General features: G+C 37.2%; 1 protein-coding gene across 1 annotated transcript in view; it reads right to left on the reverse strand.

Moving 5' to 3' along the window:
- LOC103464568 (protein tyrosine phosphatase receptor type G) overlaps positions 1 to 16,369 on the reverse strand; it is a 138,929-nt gene that overhangs the window by 58,306 nt on the left and 64,254 nt on the right. Inside the window, exon 3 of the mRNA XM_008408750.2 lies at positions 11,994 to 12,173. Coding sequence (XP_008406972.1) covers positions 11,994 to 12,173 — 180 coding nt within the window. The remainder of the gene's footprint in view (positions 1 to 11,993; positions 12,174 to 16,369) is intronic.

Here is a 16,369-nt window from a genome sequence, read left to right on the forward strand (position 1 = left end):
TATATATATATATATATATATATATATATATATATAAACAACATTCTCGATCAATCTGCTTTTCTTCCCGGTGCCATTCACGGTATAAATGGCTTAACAAGCTGTTGTATCTCAAATAGTCTTGACTTTGTGTGAAGTGAGGACCCATGGGGGGCAAAAAAACCCTTGCAGAAACCCAGAAACCTGACATGGTATGTGTCTTTAAACCTGTGTGAAAAAAATCGTTAAATGCAACATTAGTGGCGTGCACCTCCACAAAGATGCTTGTGATGTGCTATTCAGAGAGCACTAACATGCTTCCCCCCAGTGTCCTTGAAATCCCTGGTTGACTGCGAGGAGTGCAGTGCACAGGTTCAGTCAAAGGCACCATCTCTCTAATTGTTGCACGACTTGTAAGGAAGACTCGATGGCATCCAGATGCCTTGTGATCTTTATCCACATGGCAGCTTTTTACGAGGCCGTAATGCCGCTGCTCTGCCTCTGCAGAATAGCAGGCGTTTTAACATTTTCTCTCATCTAATATCATTAAGACCCACTGCTTGGTCTAAGAAATTTTTCAGAGGATTATTTTTTTTTTCTGTTTTATATTAATTACTCCCCCCCCCCCACTTCATTTGGTCAAATTTTATGTTGCTTCTGAGTGTATTGACATTGTATTTATACAATCACTATATGCAGATAAATAAGGCTTCAAAAATAACATCCAACAAAGATTAGAAGCAAACATACAGCTGACATCTATTAAATTATTCATTTTCATACAGATGACTGCTGGGTAATTATATATGTGACTCCCAATGCGTGAAAACTTTCCAGGCATAACATAACAGGCATGGTTTATTAGATAAACATGGGCACTGGCTAACAAGATATGATGCTAAAAAAAAGAGTCATGATCCCTTTGTTTTCATAAAATTAGATTTTAAAAAATCCACTCATGGCATGCCATCGCTGTTTACATCACAATTCAATATGAGAAGAGACATCAGCGGACGGGAATAGCCTGATCTCTGGACCCAACAGTAAGATAAATATGATTCTGGTCTGAACTTGACTCGGAGCCCAGCGCAAGTGCTCCAGACAACACAGAGGACATACTGGAAATGTAGACAAGATGATGAAGATCAGAGATCAGGGAGGGGTGGAATGGAATGGGAAAGTCTATAATGCCTGAGCAAGACCCGCTTTTCAGTCCAAGCAGATGATAGCGTTTAATATCCTGTATAAAACCCAGCTATAAACAGAAAACACATTGTGGCAAGCCCGGGGCTGGCTCTTTGAATGTTGACAGTTTCACGCTGGTTAGTGCAAAGACGCATGGAACTATTAAGTTCAAGTCCAAATTGTCCATTTGTGATGCAATTGTAGCTCAATTTTGCTGTGTTTGAACTTGGAATGTTACGCTTTCCACGGCTTAGATGACTGAGAACAGGGTTAGGTTAAAAAACAATGGGGGGACCGTGACTGAGGGTTGCGTGGAAATCAGCGAGAGTTGGTCACCGTTTGCTGATGGGGGGGTGGCGGTACCTTATATAGCGCCCAAGCACACCACAAAGGGAATCATAGCGGTGATAATCCTGTTGAATTACACTGCTGAGAGTGTTTCCAAATGGGGTCCAACATAATAATAGACACGACATTCTGTTACAGTTTCCCATTACCACAAGCAGCACCTGCAAGCACTTTTACATTAGCACAATTTGACAAAGGTATCAAAAGAATGTGGAAAGACATGGCAAGAAAACAGACGTGAATCCTTGGGAAGCCATTTTTACTCCTTCTATTATGTAGAAAAGCTGTCAGAACTTTAGTTTCCTCAATCCCCTTTAGAAGAGAAACTGTGAAAGGAAAAAAAACAAGCATCATGTGGCATTAAAAAAAACAATGTTCCTGCAGCCTGGTAAAAGATTTTACTTACTAAAGCTAAAAAGGTGGACAACGTTCTGACAGAATTGGACAAAGTTAAAGAGCATGGTTCAAAATGGATCAACCAGTCAATTGGCCAGAGATCTGAATAAGTCAATTTTCCCTAAATCTGCATTGCTCTGTGGAAGACAAGTGAAAAGGTGGGGAAAATCAGATTTTTCTCCCGCCTATTAATTAAATGCAATAAGGTCTTTATAACCATTTTTGGTATACTTTTTTGAGTTTAATATTCATTGGATTCAAACAAATCAAGGAACCTTCAGCTCAGTTTTATTAATTTTTTTTGTTTTTATGTGAGAGTCCTTGGCTACAATCTGAATTGATAAATCAGAGACAGATTAGAATCAGGCAGGAAATTGGCCCAATCAGATATTTAATTCAAAAAGAGAAGTGAGCATATTCTCACCACTGCATGATAGTAAATCGAGATCCGTAGTTAAACAAAAAAAACACATCTCCTTTTCATCAACACAATGTCCTTGCCGCTCTCCTTGAGATCTCAAATCTCAGACGCCTTGTGAAGAATATGTAAAAAATGAAACAAGTCTATGAAAATCAAGCCACTTACCCAAATTGTTGGCAGAGTCTGAATGCATGGTCTCTAAAATGTCACCAAATATCACATTTAAAAGGTAGTTAATTTTGTTATTTGATGTATTGTACAGCTGTAGAAGAGATGCTTAAAAACTGATGAGTAGAAGCTCAAGAGTTTCTGATTTTTCTCCCCCTGAATCTCAAATATTATAGTTTTTTTGGGAGGGATAAATAAGGTCACAGTAGCTTAGAGGCTTGAAAATTGTTACTGAGGGAAGAAAACTGAAAGCTCTTTAATTTCATAGTTTGTGAGGAGGTAAAAATTAAAAAAAGGATAAAAGACACTCTTAGAAATGAAGCTGTATTTACACTGCTAATATTGCTAACTGCCCTTGGCTTACATACAATGTTAAAGATAGTTTAAAATGTAACTTCTGAAATTACAGCAGGATCTTTTGACTTCAACGTGGAACTATTTATGACAGAAGGCTACCTGTAAGGCTTCTGTATAACTGCAATAATTTAACGAATAATTGAGTAATTTAACACGTTTAACTCCAAATCAGAGCTAATATTTACGTACAATGAAGGAGAGAAAAAACACACTTTGTAATTTTGTGCATTTGAAAAAAATAAACCTTAAATAGCTATAACCTGTCTTTCTTAAAGGAGATGGAGTTACCATTTGTAGTATGTTCAGATACTTTTCTCCCATATTTGGTCTAATACATGACACTTTTATTGTTAGGAAATCCAGAGTTTTAATTCAACCAGGAACTACATTACATATCTTGAGTGAAGATAACTGTGGCTATGGGAGTGAATACAAATCCAATAAAATCAGAAATCAATATGTGTTCACGTTAGTCTAAACTGTGCGTCTATAAAATTATTAGTTGAGGAATTTATTTAAGACCTCAAAGCAGGTCATAGAGAATCATGTGACCTAATTACAATTACAATAATGCAGTGGGAATCTAGTTAGCACAGCCACTGAAAATTGATCAGTCTCACATTTAAAAGGTAAATTAAATAAAGCTTTATTTCCGTGGTAATTTATCTGTCAGCTTGCTGTTTCTGTTCAGTTTGTTATGTACCTTGTGTTTCAGCTCCCAGGGGATTGCATTGAGAATTTATTCCTACACTGTTTTCTAAATAGTAGAGAAAAAAAAAAAAACTTTCCACCATTCAGATGCCGACTGAATGCTGACTGTTGAAAGGAGTATTTATAATGTAAAATTTATTGGACCAAAAAAGCAGTGCATAGCTGTGAGTGAAAGGAAAGTGATCCAATTATTTCTGTCCTCCTTTTATCTCCTTTTCCTTTAATCTGGAAGTGTGGCATTCATGTGTATTTGCCCTCACAAAATGCTATAGCTAGGAAAAGTAGCACTGCAAATCCACATGACAACACATTCCTCATGACAAAGCGCGGTGGTGGCCAACAACATTTCCACAGCAAAGCATGGCGGTGGCAGCATCATGAGGTATGGGTGCTTTTCTTCAGCAGAAAAAGGAAAGCTGGCAAGAGTTGATTGGAAAATGAAGGAAGCTAAACATAGAAATCCTAAAAGAAAGCAAGAGCTAAAATGGAGTGGCTGAAATGAAATTAACGTTATAGCCCAATTAACGCCCCAGTTAATTACTTGATTCTTACTTGAACCAAGTAAAACTGAACGCAAGACTTGAAAAGTGCTATTCGCAAATGCTCTTCGTTCAGCAATACTGAGCTTAAATGTTTTGCAAAAAAGGGCTTTAAACTCCAGTATTCTTGAAGAGACGTATCCTGAAAGCCCCAGAGCTGTTGTTGCAGTAAAAGGTGGTTCAACAAAGTATTGAATCGAGACATGAATACAAATTCGCATTGGATTTCTACTTATACAGTTTTGAAAAACATGCATCACTTTCACTCCATTCCACATTTATGCAACTTTTTGTGCTGGACTTTAACATAAAATCCCAACAAAATACAATAAAGTTTGTTTGGGTGTAATGCAAAAAAAAATAAAATGTAAAAAAAGCTCAAGGGTTTTTGATACTTTTGCAAGGCACTGAAGATACATGATGAATCTATATATTATGAAAAGAATGTTAATGTATTTTTTATTTTTTTTAAATCATTGTGGTGAACAAAGTCCCCGACTGCAAATGAGCTTCTTCAAGACGTTCGCCTAACAGGAGCAAGCTGGGGTTCAGTGTTTTGCCCTCGGGCACTTCTATATGCGTTCAGTAGGAAATGTGGCCCGATATCATCTCTTTTTAATGTTCACACCAGTATTATGTATGTTTTAATGTTCCGTGTCTCTCGAAACAACATGACCAGGGCGTTTTATAATCCCTCTGCTGTCCTGACTGAGATCAGATGGATCTAGAAGCCTTTTTACCACGTCTACATTTGACATCATTAGCCAGATTATAATTGGTGCTCTGTCGGCTGATCCCTCGCTTTACATGAGGATTTAGTCAGCCTGTGAATGAGGACGGCCCACTTTTAATCATCACACAAAGCAAACCAGGGGGGATTGAGTGTGTGAACAAGAAAACACAGATTGTCAGTAAACACATAGGATAATGGATAAGTTGTGGGGGGGTTGGGGGGGAAAAAATGAAAAGAATTTAAAGTAACTCAAACAGATTTACGGATTGGGAGAAGGAAATAGGTGTGATATTTTTGATAAACAAAGAGAAGAGAAAAGAAGATTTGAAGAGAGAGGAACCTTGTGTGATGAGGGATGAGCTGAGCTCCTGTCGCGAGGCGAGAAAGAATCTGCCAGAAGTATTAACGTGCCAGCGCTACTTAAGCTAAAGGCCCACAGCATGAAGACGACGAAATGATGCAGGAGATTTTTCAGACTGAAAGCATTAGGTCAGGAAATAACTATCCATCACATTATCATAATTGTGCAACTCCTTTGCAATAGAGCAAAAATCCCTGATTCTGCTGTTGTTGAAGCGGGGTAATCCTGTGTGCAACACAAGAAAAGCTGGGGAATGGAGATGCTGGCTGGCCTTGGGAGTTTCATTAGAAATGCGGCCCTGGGTGTGTGTGAACCCTCAAACAGCAGAGGAGGAATTAGAAGCTAAGCCAAAAAGACCTTGAATCACAGCCTGTGAAAGAAGGGGAGTGTGTGTGAAAGTAAATCCTTGATCAATGCAAATGTCTCTGGAGGCTTCCGATTCCTGCTGAATTTGGTTTGAAGTTGCCTGAAATTTTACCGAGACGTGTTTTTGTTGAGGAACGCGGTCCGAATGGCAGCTAATCTGCTCGATCTCAAAGCAGGCCGAGGCACAAGGGAGCGACATGTAATCAATCGCAATGAACTTTTTAAGATCTGTTCACACAGCTCTTAATTACAAAGCTGACTTTTAAATAGTGTGAGTGATGTTAATGCCCCTTTTTGTGACAGATTTGAACAACTCAATTCTGGCACACCCCCTAGAGGCATTGGTGATCTGGGGTTAGGAAAACATAAGACTTTCAAACCACAGAAACCTTTTTAAGCTCATGCAACTTTCAAAGCCTTCCCCCGTTTGTTCATAAGGTTTTAGAGGGACTTTTTCCATTATTGACTCTTATTTCAGAATGGAAGCTATGATAATGCAGCTGTACGGTGACTAGTCAAAACACAACGCCTCATGCAAGAGCTTTGAAGGTGACAGTTAAAGGGCTAGTTAGCTGATTTGGGTGTGGCATCATCAGATCCCATTTATTCTAATTTTCTGAGACACTGAATGTTGGATTTTTATTATCTGTAAGTCATGACAATCAAAATTACAAGAAATAATGTCTTGGAAAAGCTCCCTAAGTGTGATGATTCCACATGAGATATTTCACTTTGAGATATGACTTATATAAAAAAAAAAAAATCGCTTCTTTTAAGCAATATCTCATTTTTTTAAGCGTGTACTAGAAAAAAAATAGATTGTAGGTTGGTTCATATTCGAGTCAAAGTACACAAGGTTTTATATTGTGGCTTCAGTCAAGAATTGAATTGAATTGAATTTCTTCAAGTCTAAGACACAAACACGTGCACAATGTTTTTTCCTGAGCATTTGGCTTACAGAAAATGCAATAAAAATAAAAATAAAAAAAAACAGACCTTGACAAAAGAGCTGGGTTCCTGTGTTTAGATTTAATGCTGAAGTTTTGTGATTTTTATCCAATTGACATCCACTTGAAGGCCGTTGCTTCATCTTAACATTCATACCTGTGGTATGAATGCAAGAAGAAGAAAAAAAAATCTCTCAAAAATGCACCTTAAACCCTTGGAGGGCTCTTAGGGTTGCTTGGTTTGAAAAAGTTATAACAAAAGATTTCTACCAAAGAAATATGTGAGACTTTGAAAATTAATGACACACGCAATTTAAAGGTGATCGACTTTCATCTACATCTTTCTCTGTCGGCTTTAACTGGGATTGTGCACAGCATTGTCTTATTGCTGGGTTTCCTGACTCAAAACTTTACTGTTTTTTTTTTTTATCAGTCTTTCATCGTTCGGTTCTTAGCCTCAGCAGGCAACAGCTTTCTGAGAAAAAGCTGTAACATGCAACAGCACTCTGCAGGATTGTCCCCAAATGGGAAAGAGACACAGTTGGTGGCGGGCTGGTGAACATGGCGGCTCCTGAGAGCAAGACATTTCCTTTAGGACATCAAAAACAAGTCAGGTCAAGTTATACATCAGCTTCAACCTCAGGCACCGCTACTGAGGAGGAGGAATCGATTTCCCAGGATGTACGGGGATGCGGAAAATGTGTAAGTACAGATAGAAAGCTAAGATTTTAAAGTACAATCAGGAATACAGAACAGAGGAAAACATATAAATGACGTCATCCTACTTTTTTTTTAATGTATATCCTTTTAAAATAGATAGTCAAGAAACCCAGGAACATGAACTCACAATGCCATGACATCATATTGATGATATTGATAGGAAAAAAAAAATAAAAAACAGCATGAGGCAGGAAAATGCAGCAGGCTAAGTACAGCTGCATAAGACATCAGTGGTGTAAGATAAATGGGAGCCCATTAGTGCTGAGCTTACAGCACTACCTCAACCACAAACTGATGGCCAGAGTGCTTAGACACACTAATGTTTCACATCATCCTTAAAAACAAGCGATGCTCTGAGAACTCAGCTGATGATCAGAATAAGACAATTTTACTCTGGCTAGTGGTCAGCTAGGTATATAAACTAAAAAATCTGATTTCTTTATTTCTTTTTTTTTGTGGTATATCCAGCTAAACACTGCATAAAGTATTTGCAGTTACGATATTGCACACATTAATATTGTGATATGAAACAGTGTGCATCTCCACACGGAATAAAAACAGATATTAGTGTTTAGTAATGGTAACTAATTTAATGGTAATGAAACGCTAACATTTGATGCTACATAATTTTCTTTTAAAATTATGTTGTTCATTTTAAAAGAGTGAAATGGTTTTAAACTGCAGAGCAATGTAACAGTAACTGCTCTGTCATACAAAGTGTGATTTCTTTTCTTTTTTTTTAAGATAAATGATTGCTCATGATGGAGAATGATTCCATTTTCCATTTACTGCAGCTCCTTTATAGCTGCAATAAATGTATGAATCATTCTTGCCAACTTCTCAGTAAGAAAAGTAGCCATTTGCTGTCGCAAATGTCGCTAGAAGTTGCTAGATAAAGTCACTGACTAACTTTCATATTTGTTCATGTGTGATTCGGGAAGTAAAAGGAAGGAGCATCTCCTTTTCAAAGTAAACATTATTGAAATACTCTAAATATTTAGAACTACAAATACACTTTAATGAAATCATTCAATAATGTCAATTTAGTGATGTAAATACTTTGCCTGAACCCACAAAAATCAAATTTAACCACCTGCAAGTTCTTCAGAAGTGGGAGGGGCTCCGGGCAGCACTAAATGCTTGCTGTAACTGCAGTACGATTGGATGTTGTCGCCAAAGTCTCCATTAACACCAAAAAAATTACATTTGTCGCTTGCTTCAATGGGTCTAAAAAGTCACTAAAAAAAATAAATCAATCAATAAAGTCGCTAAGTTGTCAACAATGCACATAGCAGTAATTCTTTTTTCAAATAATTTAGACACACCTGTTATTTTCATTGGAGCTTATCAGAAAAAAATGGAATATACTGTGATATGATGCGCAGTATATTCCATATCATATGGAGGTAAAAGGTCTTTACCTTTTTTTCATAACACACTGCAAAGAATAAAGAATAAAGCAAAAGAATGTGAAAAAAAACAAAAAAAAAACATTTATACTTGCCAATAACTGCAGAAGCATGGTGCAGTTGTTGTATGTTGCTGTGGAAATGTACAAACTCATATTCATGGAGAGAATTTTTACACCAAAGAAAAACAATTCTTAGCGGTGGAAATCGTATGCGCCGGAGGCAGAGTGGAAATTCAAAGTGCAACACTTGGCATATTTTTTGGGCTTGTAGAAATATAAGATCATATTGAATTGAAATGCATAAAAATACTGAAAGTATTTTAACTTTTTTTTAATATACCTTTATAATTCATCACCCTTATTCTGGGTTACCGAACCACACAAAATATTTGCACAGATTCTTAATTGCTGCCTTTAAAAAAAAGTCACCAGATGCTGGCACTGTGTGGAATGTGCTGTTTGAATCCATCAGATGAAAAGATCAATATTCAATCTGCTTACAGCTAAAAAACAAGTTTACAATGTTATGGTCAAAACTGGTAGCCTCTTTTAATAAAACACAAAATGCAGGAACACCACACTGAATATTAATGAAATGTGGCCGTAAGGAGTTTAATTTTGCAGACAGTGTTTAATTACTATTTAAATTCATTTTGGTTATGTACATTTAATTAATGTCCATTTGACAATCTTTTTTTGCCATTTTTGTTGTTTTTTTCCTCTCTGTGTGTTGCTAAAAATTGAAAAACTGAAATTTGAGGAATTTTGAAATTGATGACAGACTGGAACTGTGACCATGAGATGATGCACATAAAGCTTTTAGAATCTTTACAATGTTTCAAAAATAAATAACATCAAAACCGCTTTTCCGGCCATATGAAAAGGGGAAAAGTCCAACTTTAACCCAGAATCCTACATGTGACAAAATATAGTGCATGATCATCTTCATTTTAGGTGACAACAACTTTTAAAAAATAGCCACTGTGCTGTAGAAAATACACCCCCAGAAGCAGGCCACCTATATAACAAATTATTTCAGGGGAGTCGAAACCACAGATACGATCTGCTATAGATGTTTGGCGATACCAGAGAGTGGAGCAGTAATGTGACAGGAAATTAACCTGCAGAGACCGCACAGTATTCAGCTGATTCAGTTAGGCTATACATAATTTCAGGTCATGTAGTCTGGCTTCGCAAGTAAAATGGAATAAGAGAATTAGAAATGTCACAGTTATGGTTAAGGTGTCCTGCAACTGGAGCAATGGGATGGGTTGGCAGGTTGATTAACTCTTATTTTTGTAGACTGACCTTCAGACAGTAATGGGTCATGTGTGTGTAGAAGTGCACTGCTGTATAATGAGTAGCCCGCATCACGTTCCACAATTCTCATGCAGATAGATAGTTGTGACATGAAAAGTGCTGTGGAAAAACTATTTGCCCTCCTTACAGCAAAACGGCAAACAAAAGATTAAAAATAAATAAATAAAAAATACACTCTTCTCTTCGGTCGAACTAAAAGTGAATCAATTTCAAAATACGGTGATGTGAATTTGTTGCATGTTAAGTTGACCTTTTCAGAAAGCTGTTGCCCTGCATCATTTTGTGGTAATGCGACACCACTTTCCTGACTTTCACGGTACTTAGAGCCATTTAAATCTCCCTCTTGTAGTGCATGTTCCCAAGTCATGTTACTTCCGACTTCGTAAATAATCAGCCTGCCGCATTGCCGGGCTGTGTCAGTGGCCTTGGTTGTCATGGAGGCTAACAACTCTCATTATGATCAAACGCAAGAGATGACACTGCTCTGAGAGAAACGGTGCCAAAAGCAGACAGATCAATTAAGGTCAGAGTTTTCAAACCAGTGGTCCACGGATTTGTTGAATTAAAGAAAAGAAAATGGGGCAGTGAATTGAAATAGCAGCTAATTGAGTGAGATTCCAAATGTGTCCGTAAACAAGGTTTGCAAGCTGCATATAAAGAGAGGAAACAAGCAAAGGGCGAGGACAATGAATGCAATAATAAGGGGATAAAAACATCTCATAAGCCTCTTTCAGCTGCACAAATCATACGGCAACTGAATGTGTGTGTGTCTCACTAAATGAGCATAATTGTGCTTTTCTGTAACATGCTGTGACAGGAATTTGACTAGGTCTGAAATAATAACATCTATTTTCAAAATAGTCAAATATGCTGCAGTCAAGCAGATATGGAAATAAGTAAGATGAGGTCTAATTTGCAAATGCATTAGTAGGAACGACCAATAAGCTTTAAGGTCACAGCGGTACAAAAGTCAAAAAGTATCAACAGTATCATTTTCAAAACTGTCAATACAACTTACATGAGTCGTGCAAAAAACAAGAATACAAGTGTTACATTTGTGATTCCGTATCATGACTGTACTTCCTGTTTATTCTGCTGAAAAATTGTGAGGAGCAGATTTGTAGGTAGGACTTATGGGACGTCATAAAGCCAATCAGCTAAAGGGAGTCTAAAGTTAGCAAGTCACAGATCTTTCTTTGCAGAGATGGAAAGATTCACAGACATGAGATTTTAACCCACATTTAACCTCAACATAAACTGTCTGCCAAGTGTTATTTTGTACTTTCAAGGTATATTAACACGTCATTAATTCACACCATCAAATTCACATTTTTATGTAGTTAATGTTCATCATTAAACCGTATGACTACTTCTGAATATTTGATTAAAGAGGAATAAAAATAAATTAATCATTATAATCCTTCATTTTTATAGCTTTATGAGGAGTTATTTTGTGAAATATGTTTTTATTTTAAATAAAGAATACAATATATTTGTCAATTTATGGCAGCCTTTGAAGATGAATGGGCAAAATTAAAGGTTAGTTTGTGCAAAGTCAGCGGCGAAGAAATAAACGTCAAAGTCACATACTTGTCAAACATTTTTAAAGACCAATAATTTAATAAGGGTCATAAAAATGAAATACATTGTTTTAATATCTTTGCAGAGATACCGTCTTCATTTCAAATTAGAGGAAAAGAAAAAAATAAATAAACTTAAATAATTTAAAACTTAAAACTGCCAGGTATAACTTGAACATTTTAACTTCATGAATTTTCTATTAGATGTAAATGTAGAAGTTAAGAGCACTTTAAGTGCAGTCTGTGCTTTAATGATTTCACTGTTGGCTTTATGAAGGAAAGGCCAACAACAAGGTGTTGGCCTGCAGGCTTTCCTGGATCTGGACCCCTAAATGAACAAGTCTTTCCAGAATAATTTCTCTTCAACAGTTTCTTGATAAAATAGATTCATTTTAAAAAATAATGTATACTTATTTGCTCATAATCATTATTGATCATTAGAGATCCCCACCTGTCTTTCCAGTGTTTTTCATGGTGGTCTGGTTGGATGACTCTATGTTGAACTTGTCGAGCTCCAGCATCTGGTACTCGTCCAGCACCAGAGCTTGTTCATCTATAATATCCACAGGAGACTGGTCCTTTGCAGCACACTCTGGGTAAGAAGCTGCCCAGCCTCGAGGCCCATGGCTTCCTGCAGAATGAAGAGGAGACACAAAATGATACAGACCATCCACAAGTTAGGCTAATGGAGACTAGTTACCTTAATCTAAGAGAATTAGCTCTGAAACTACGATTGCTGCTGCAGCAGTCTACAGGGCGATGAAGGCAACACGGTGAAGAAACAGTCAAATGGTGCTTTATGTTAATTGTGCTGAGATTACAAAGAAAGCACCTCAACTTAGTATTGGTAATCCTAGTCTAAACTACCCACATATAGGAATATCTTTGTGACAGCCCCTAAAACTAAGGTAGAAAATTAAAACCAAGTTAATGCACATTCCTTTAAGTTGTTTTAAAAATTAAATAAACATTAATCAATAACTTGTTTAACTTCATATTAATGGTTCATGGATGTTACATGCAGCTGAATAACTTCCTGTACAATCCCTATTCACTCTCTGCTCTTTTAATCCTCTATCCCCTACAGTGGCACTTCAACAAAGGAATAATCCACAACCGACAGGGGTCCCCTTGATCCCTTCCAGGCTACAATTGGCCAACGCAACAACAAAAGCCGAGGGATCAGGGGAACAAGAAGGCATGCGTGGATTTCAACTTTTCTGGGTTAACACAATATTCATGATCTCATTCCCTACAGATATAGGACAACTTTGCCATGGGCTCATGAAAGAGATATGAGAACTCCCAGTCACTAAAAAAAAGGGGGGAATCAAGGATGGCTTTATGTCTTGCTATGTATAAACACCTTGCAGCTAAACAGACTGTGCGCGACTCCTTCAAAGAGACAATGTGATCCAGGATTATTTTGAAACATGCAGATTTTCACCACTTCAACCAGAGAGCAGCACACACGGATGGGGAGTGAATGTATACACACATATATCGTACGGTTCTTTGTGATTCAGTGAAACACTTACTAAAGAGATTAAGAAAATTAATCAAACACTGCCACCGGAAAATATTCACACCTATTCATTTTTTCCACCTTTTGCCACATTTTAGAGTTCTCCTAAAATATATTAGAGTATGTTTCTTTTTCTCAAAGATACACTCTGTTGGACTCTGAAGGACTGAACGTAGGAGGCTGGCATAACTTTTTGATTCAACAATTCACTGCGTTAACCTACTTCAACAGGAAGAGGATGAGTTTCAGGAAGGAAATCATGTGATGTCATCCTTCGCCTACAAGAAGGCAAAAGATGTTTTCTCATCGCTGCATCAGGAGAGGATCTCCTCTTGGACGTGTCGTTCATGTGGACGAGGTCAACGACAAAGGGTGCCGCCTGCCTTTCTGCTTTCATTTTTGTTTTTTGTTTCAAAGGTTTTTTCCATCTCTGGTGGCCTTTATTTGACCATTATCACCCAGGAAAGTAGGTTGTGAGAGAGAGGGAAGACATGCAGCAAAGGTCAACGGGCCGGGACTCGGTCCTGTTGCGGACTGAGACCTCTGAATATGGGTCACGTGATTTACTCCTGCACAATCGTTGCAGGAGTAAAATAAAGTAACTTTTGATCCAGGACCTCTGGATCCAAAACTCTTCAATACAATCCTTGGTCTTACAGCATGTACAGCTCTGGAAAAAAATGAGGAGACCACTTTATATGATCAGTTTCTCTGACTTTATGTTATATTTTTGAGTAACATGAACATTGTTTTTTTATTCTATGAACTACTGTCAACATGTCTCCAAAATTCCAAGCAAAAATTTAGTATTTATTTGCAGAAAATGAGAAATAGTCAAAATATTGAAGAAGATGCACTGCTTCAAGAACTCAAATAATGCCAAGAAAACAAGTTCATATATATTTAGAAGTAACAACCCTAATGTTTTAACTCAGGAGGGGTTCAGAAATCAATATCTGGTGGAATAACCAGGACGTTTTCAATGGGGTTCAGTGCAGTGGCCTTTCTTTTTTTTTCAAGAGCTACATATCTATGCTGAACTGTGACATCATTGCATCGTTTTATTGGTCCTTTTTTTTAAATCTATTTTTACTCTTTACAGTTTTTACTTTCAGTAGTTTTAGTTTCATCATTTTATGAGTGCCTGACTTTATGGAGGCCTGTGCCTGAACTCATATTCAGGCACAGGCCTGAATATGAGTTCAGGCCTGTGTTATGTTGGCTGTGTGCTTCAGAACACTGCAGTCGAAAGATAAATCATTGCCTTAGTTTTGGTTAGTGTGGACATGTGCTGCCACCACCGTGCTTCACAGTAGAGATGGTGGTAGCTGGAGTAGCTGTCTCCAATTTTCCCCAAGACATGATACTTGGGGAATTTGTATTTTGGATTCACCGAACAAGATAACTTTGTTTCAATTTGTCTGACAATCTCTAAGGAGTTTATAGCAGGAGTTACATTTTTAGCATTGGAGAAAAGGGTGTGAATTCTTGTGTGCTTATTTTATTTAGCATTTAAATTACCTTATAATGTAAGGTGCCCGACCTCTCACCTGTTGACCACTGGAGATGGGCACCAGCACCCCTCGTAGACCCCACAAGGGATAAGCATGTTGATGGATGGATGGATGGATGGATGGATGGATGGATGGATGGATGGATGGATGGATGGATGGATGGATGGATGTCCATTTCTTACTGTGGGATATTCTCTGTAGACTTTTTAAACAGTAATTATGTTCAAATCAATTTGAGTATAAGTCTATGTTGTAACAAAATGTATAAAAATTGAGGAGGAGGGAACACTTTCTGTTGGCCCAGTATCTACCCACTGGTGTGCAGACAAAATGTCAAAATCGTGCGACACATAATTTGCAATATAGTGAACTGTAAAGCTCTGAATTGGGTTGAGTTTTACAACGCGTTTGAGCTGCATGTAAAACTAATGGCTGCATTAGCAAGCAGGATTAACTTTGTCAGCGAGGACTATAGATTTAATAGTATTTCTGCACCAGCAATGTCACAGTATCTCATATCCTGGGATACAACACATTATAAATTAAACATTAATGCTATGAGGCAATTTGAAAGCCGCTTGCCAATCACAACAACGCGGAGGATTTACATAACATGGAGCAAATGTTTACAATTTTCAGATAAAAGCCTTATGCCTGCAAAAGTTTCTATTAAGGCTTTGTTTACAAAAAAAATACATCTTCAGTATATTCCATTCCATTTGATTTGAGCTCGCTAAGACGTTAGCCACAACGCAGCTTATACAAAATAGAAACCGTGAAGCCCAGTTAACTGCCTGCGGCACTGTTGCACGATATTTTGATTCAAAAGATGAAAGCTCTTTGAGGCAATATATTTTTTATATCAACAATGAAAGAAATGACTCACTCTTATGTAATAGCCTAGCTACTATGAGGTTAATCTCACTTTGAATCAACAGCCTCATCAAAATGTAACAGCTGAAAAAAAGTCAATCGTCCGGCAACAGAGGCAACTATAAAAGCCCACAGTATGTTTGGTTTGAGAAACCAAGACTAAAAAGGGATGGGATCGCAGAGAGGCTGATTCCACTGCTCCATGGGCACCGTCCAATGAGATCAAAATCACTTTTTTTATGTTTACATCTCAAAAGTTGCTGTACTTTAACCAAGTATGAGTTCCTGTGTAATAACCATGACAGGCGCATCGATGACCAAGAGTCTTCATTGTAGAATAAACATGCATCTTAATGAATTCTTCAATTGGTTCATACCAAACATATGATGTCGTTGCTCCAAACATGCTCTTCTTAGATCAAATATAAAGGATCCAAACAAAGTGTGAACATTTCTCCTGACTGAACCGAAGCTCAAACTAAAACACGGGGACATGCTTATTCTGAAAAATACTAAAGATAAACTAGTCTAAATCAATTACTTAGGACTATTATCAGTCCCAATTATTTTTTAAAGAAAATGCATAGTGTCTTCAGCAGGATAGTCTGGATTGTATTTCCAACAACAGCTTTGAAATTGTTTTGCTGACAAGTTTCAAATTTATCAACGATTATAGGACAATAAAACTTTTATTCAGTCATAAATGTTCATCTCTGCTTTCCATGTCCGTAATGTTTCACCCAAACTTTTGAATTTACTGTACTATGTTTGTTGTGCAATAAAAAAGTAGTAAGTTAATGTTTTTAAAAAATATATTTACCTGTATTATTGGTTAGCATCTGGAAACTGAATTATACAACTTTAAAATTGGCCCTTTTTAAATTACTATAAAAAGCGAAAATGTAAAAAAAAAAA

This window comes from Poecilia reticulata, linkage group LG5, assembly GCF_000633615.1.
Source record: "Poecilia reticulata strain Guanapo linkage group LG5, Guppy_female_1.0+MT, whole genome shotgun sequence".
NCBI lineage: Eukaryota > Metazoa > Chordata > Actinopteri > Cyprinodontiformes > Poeciliidae > Poecilia > Poecilia reticulata.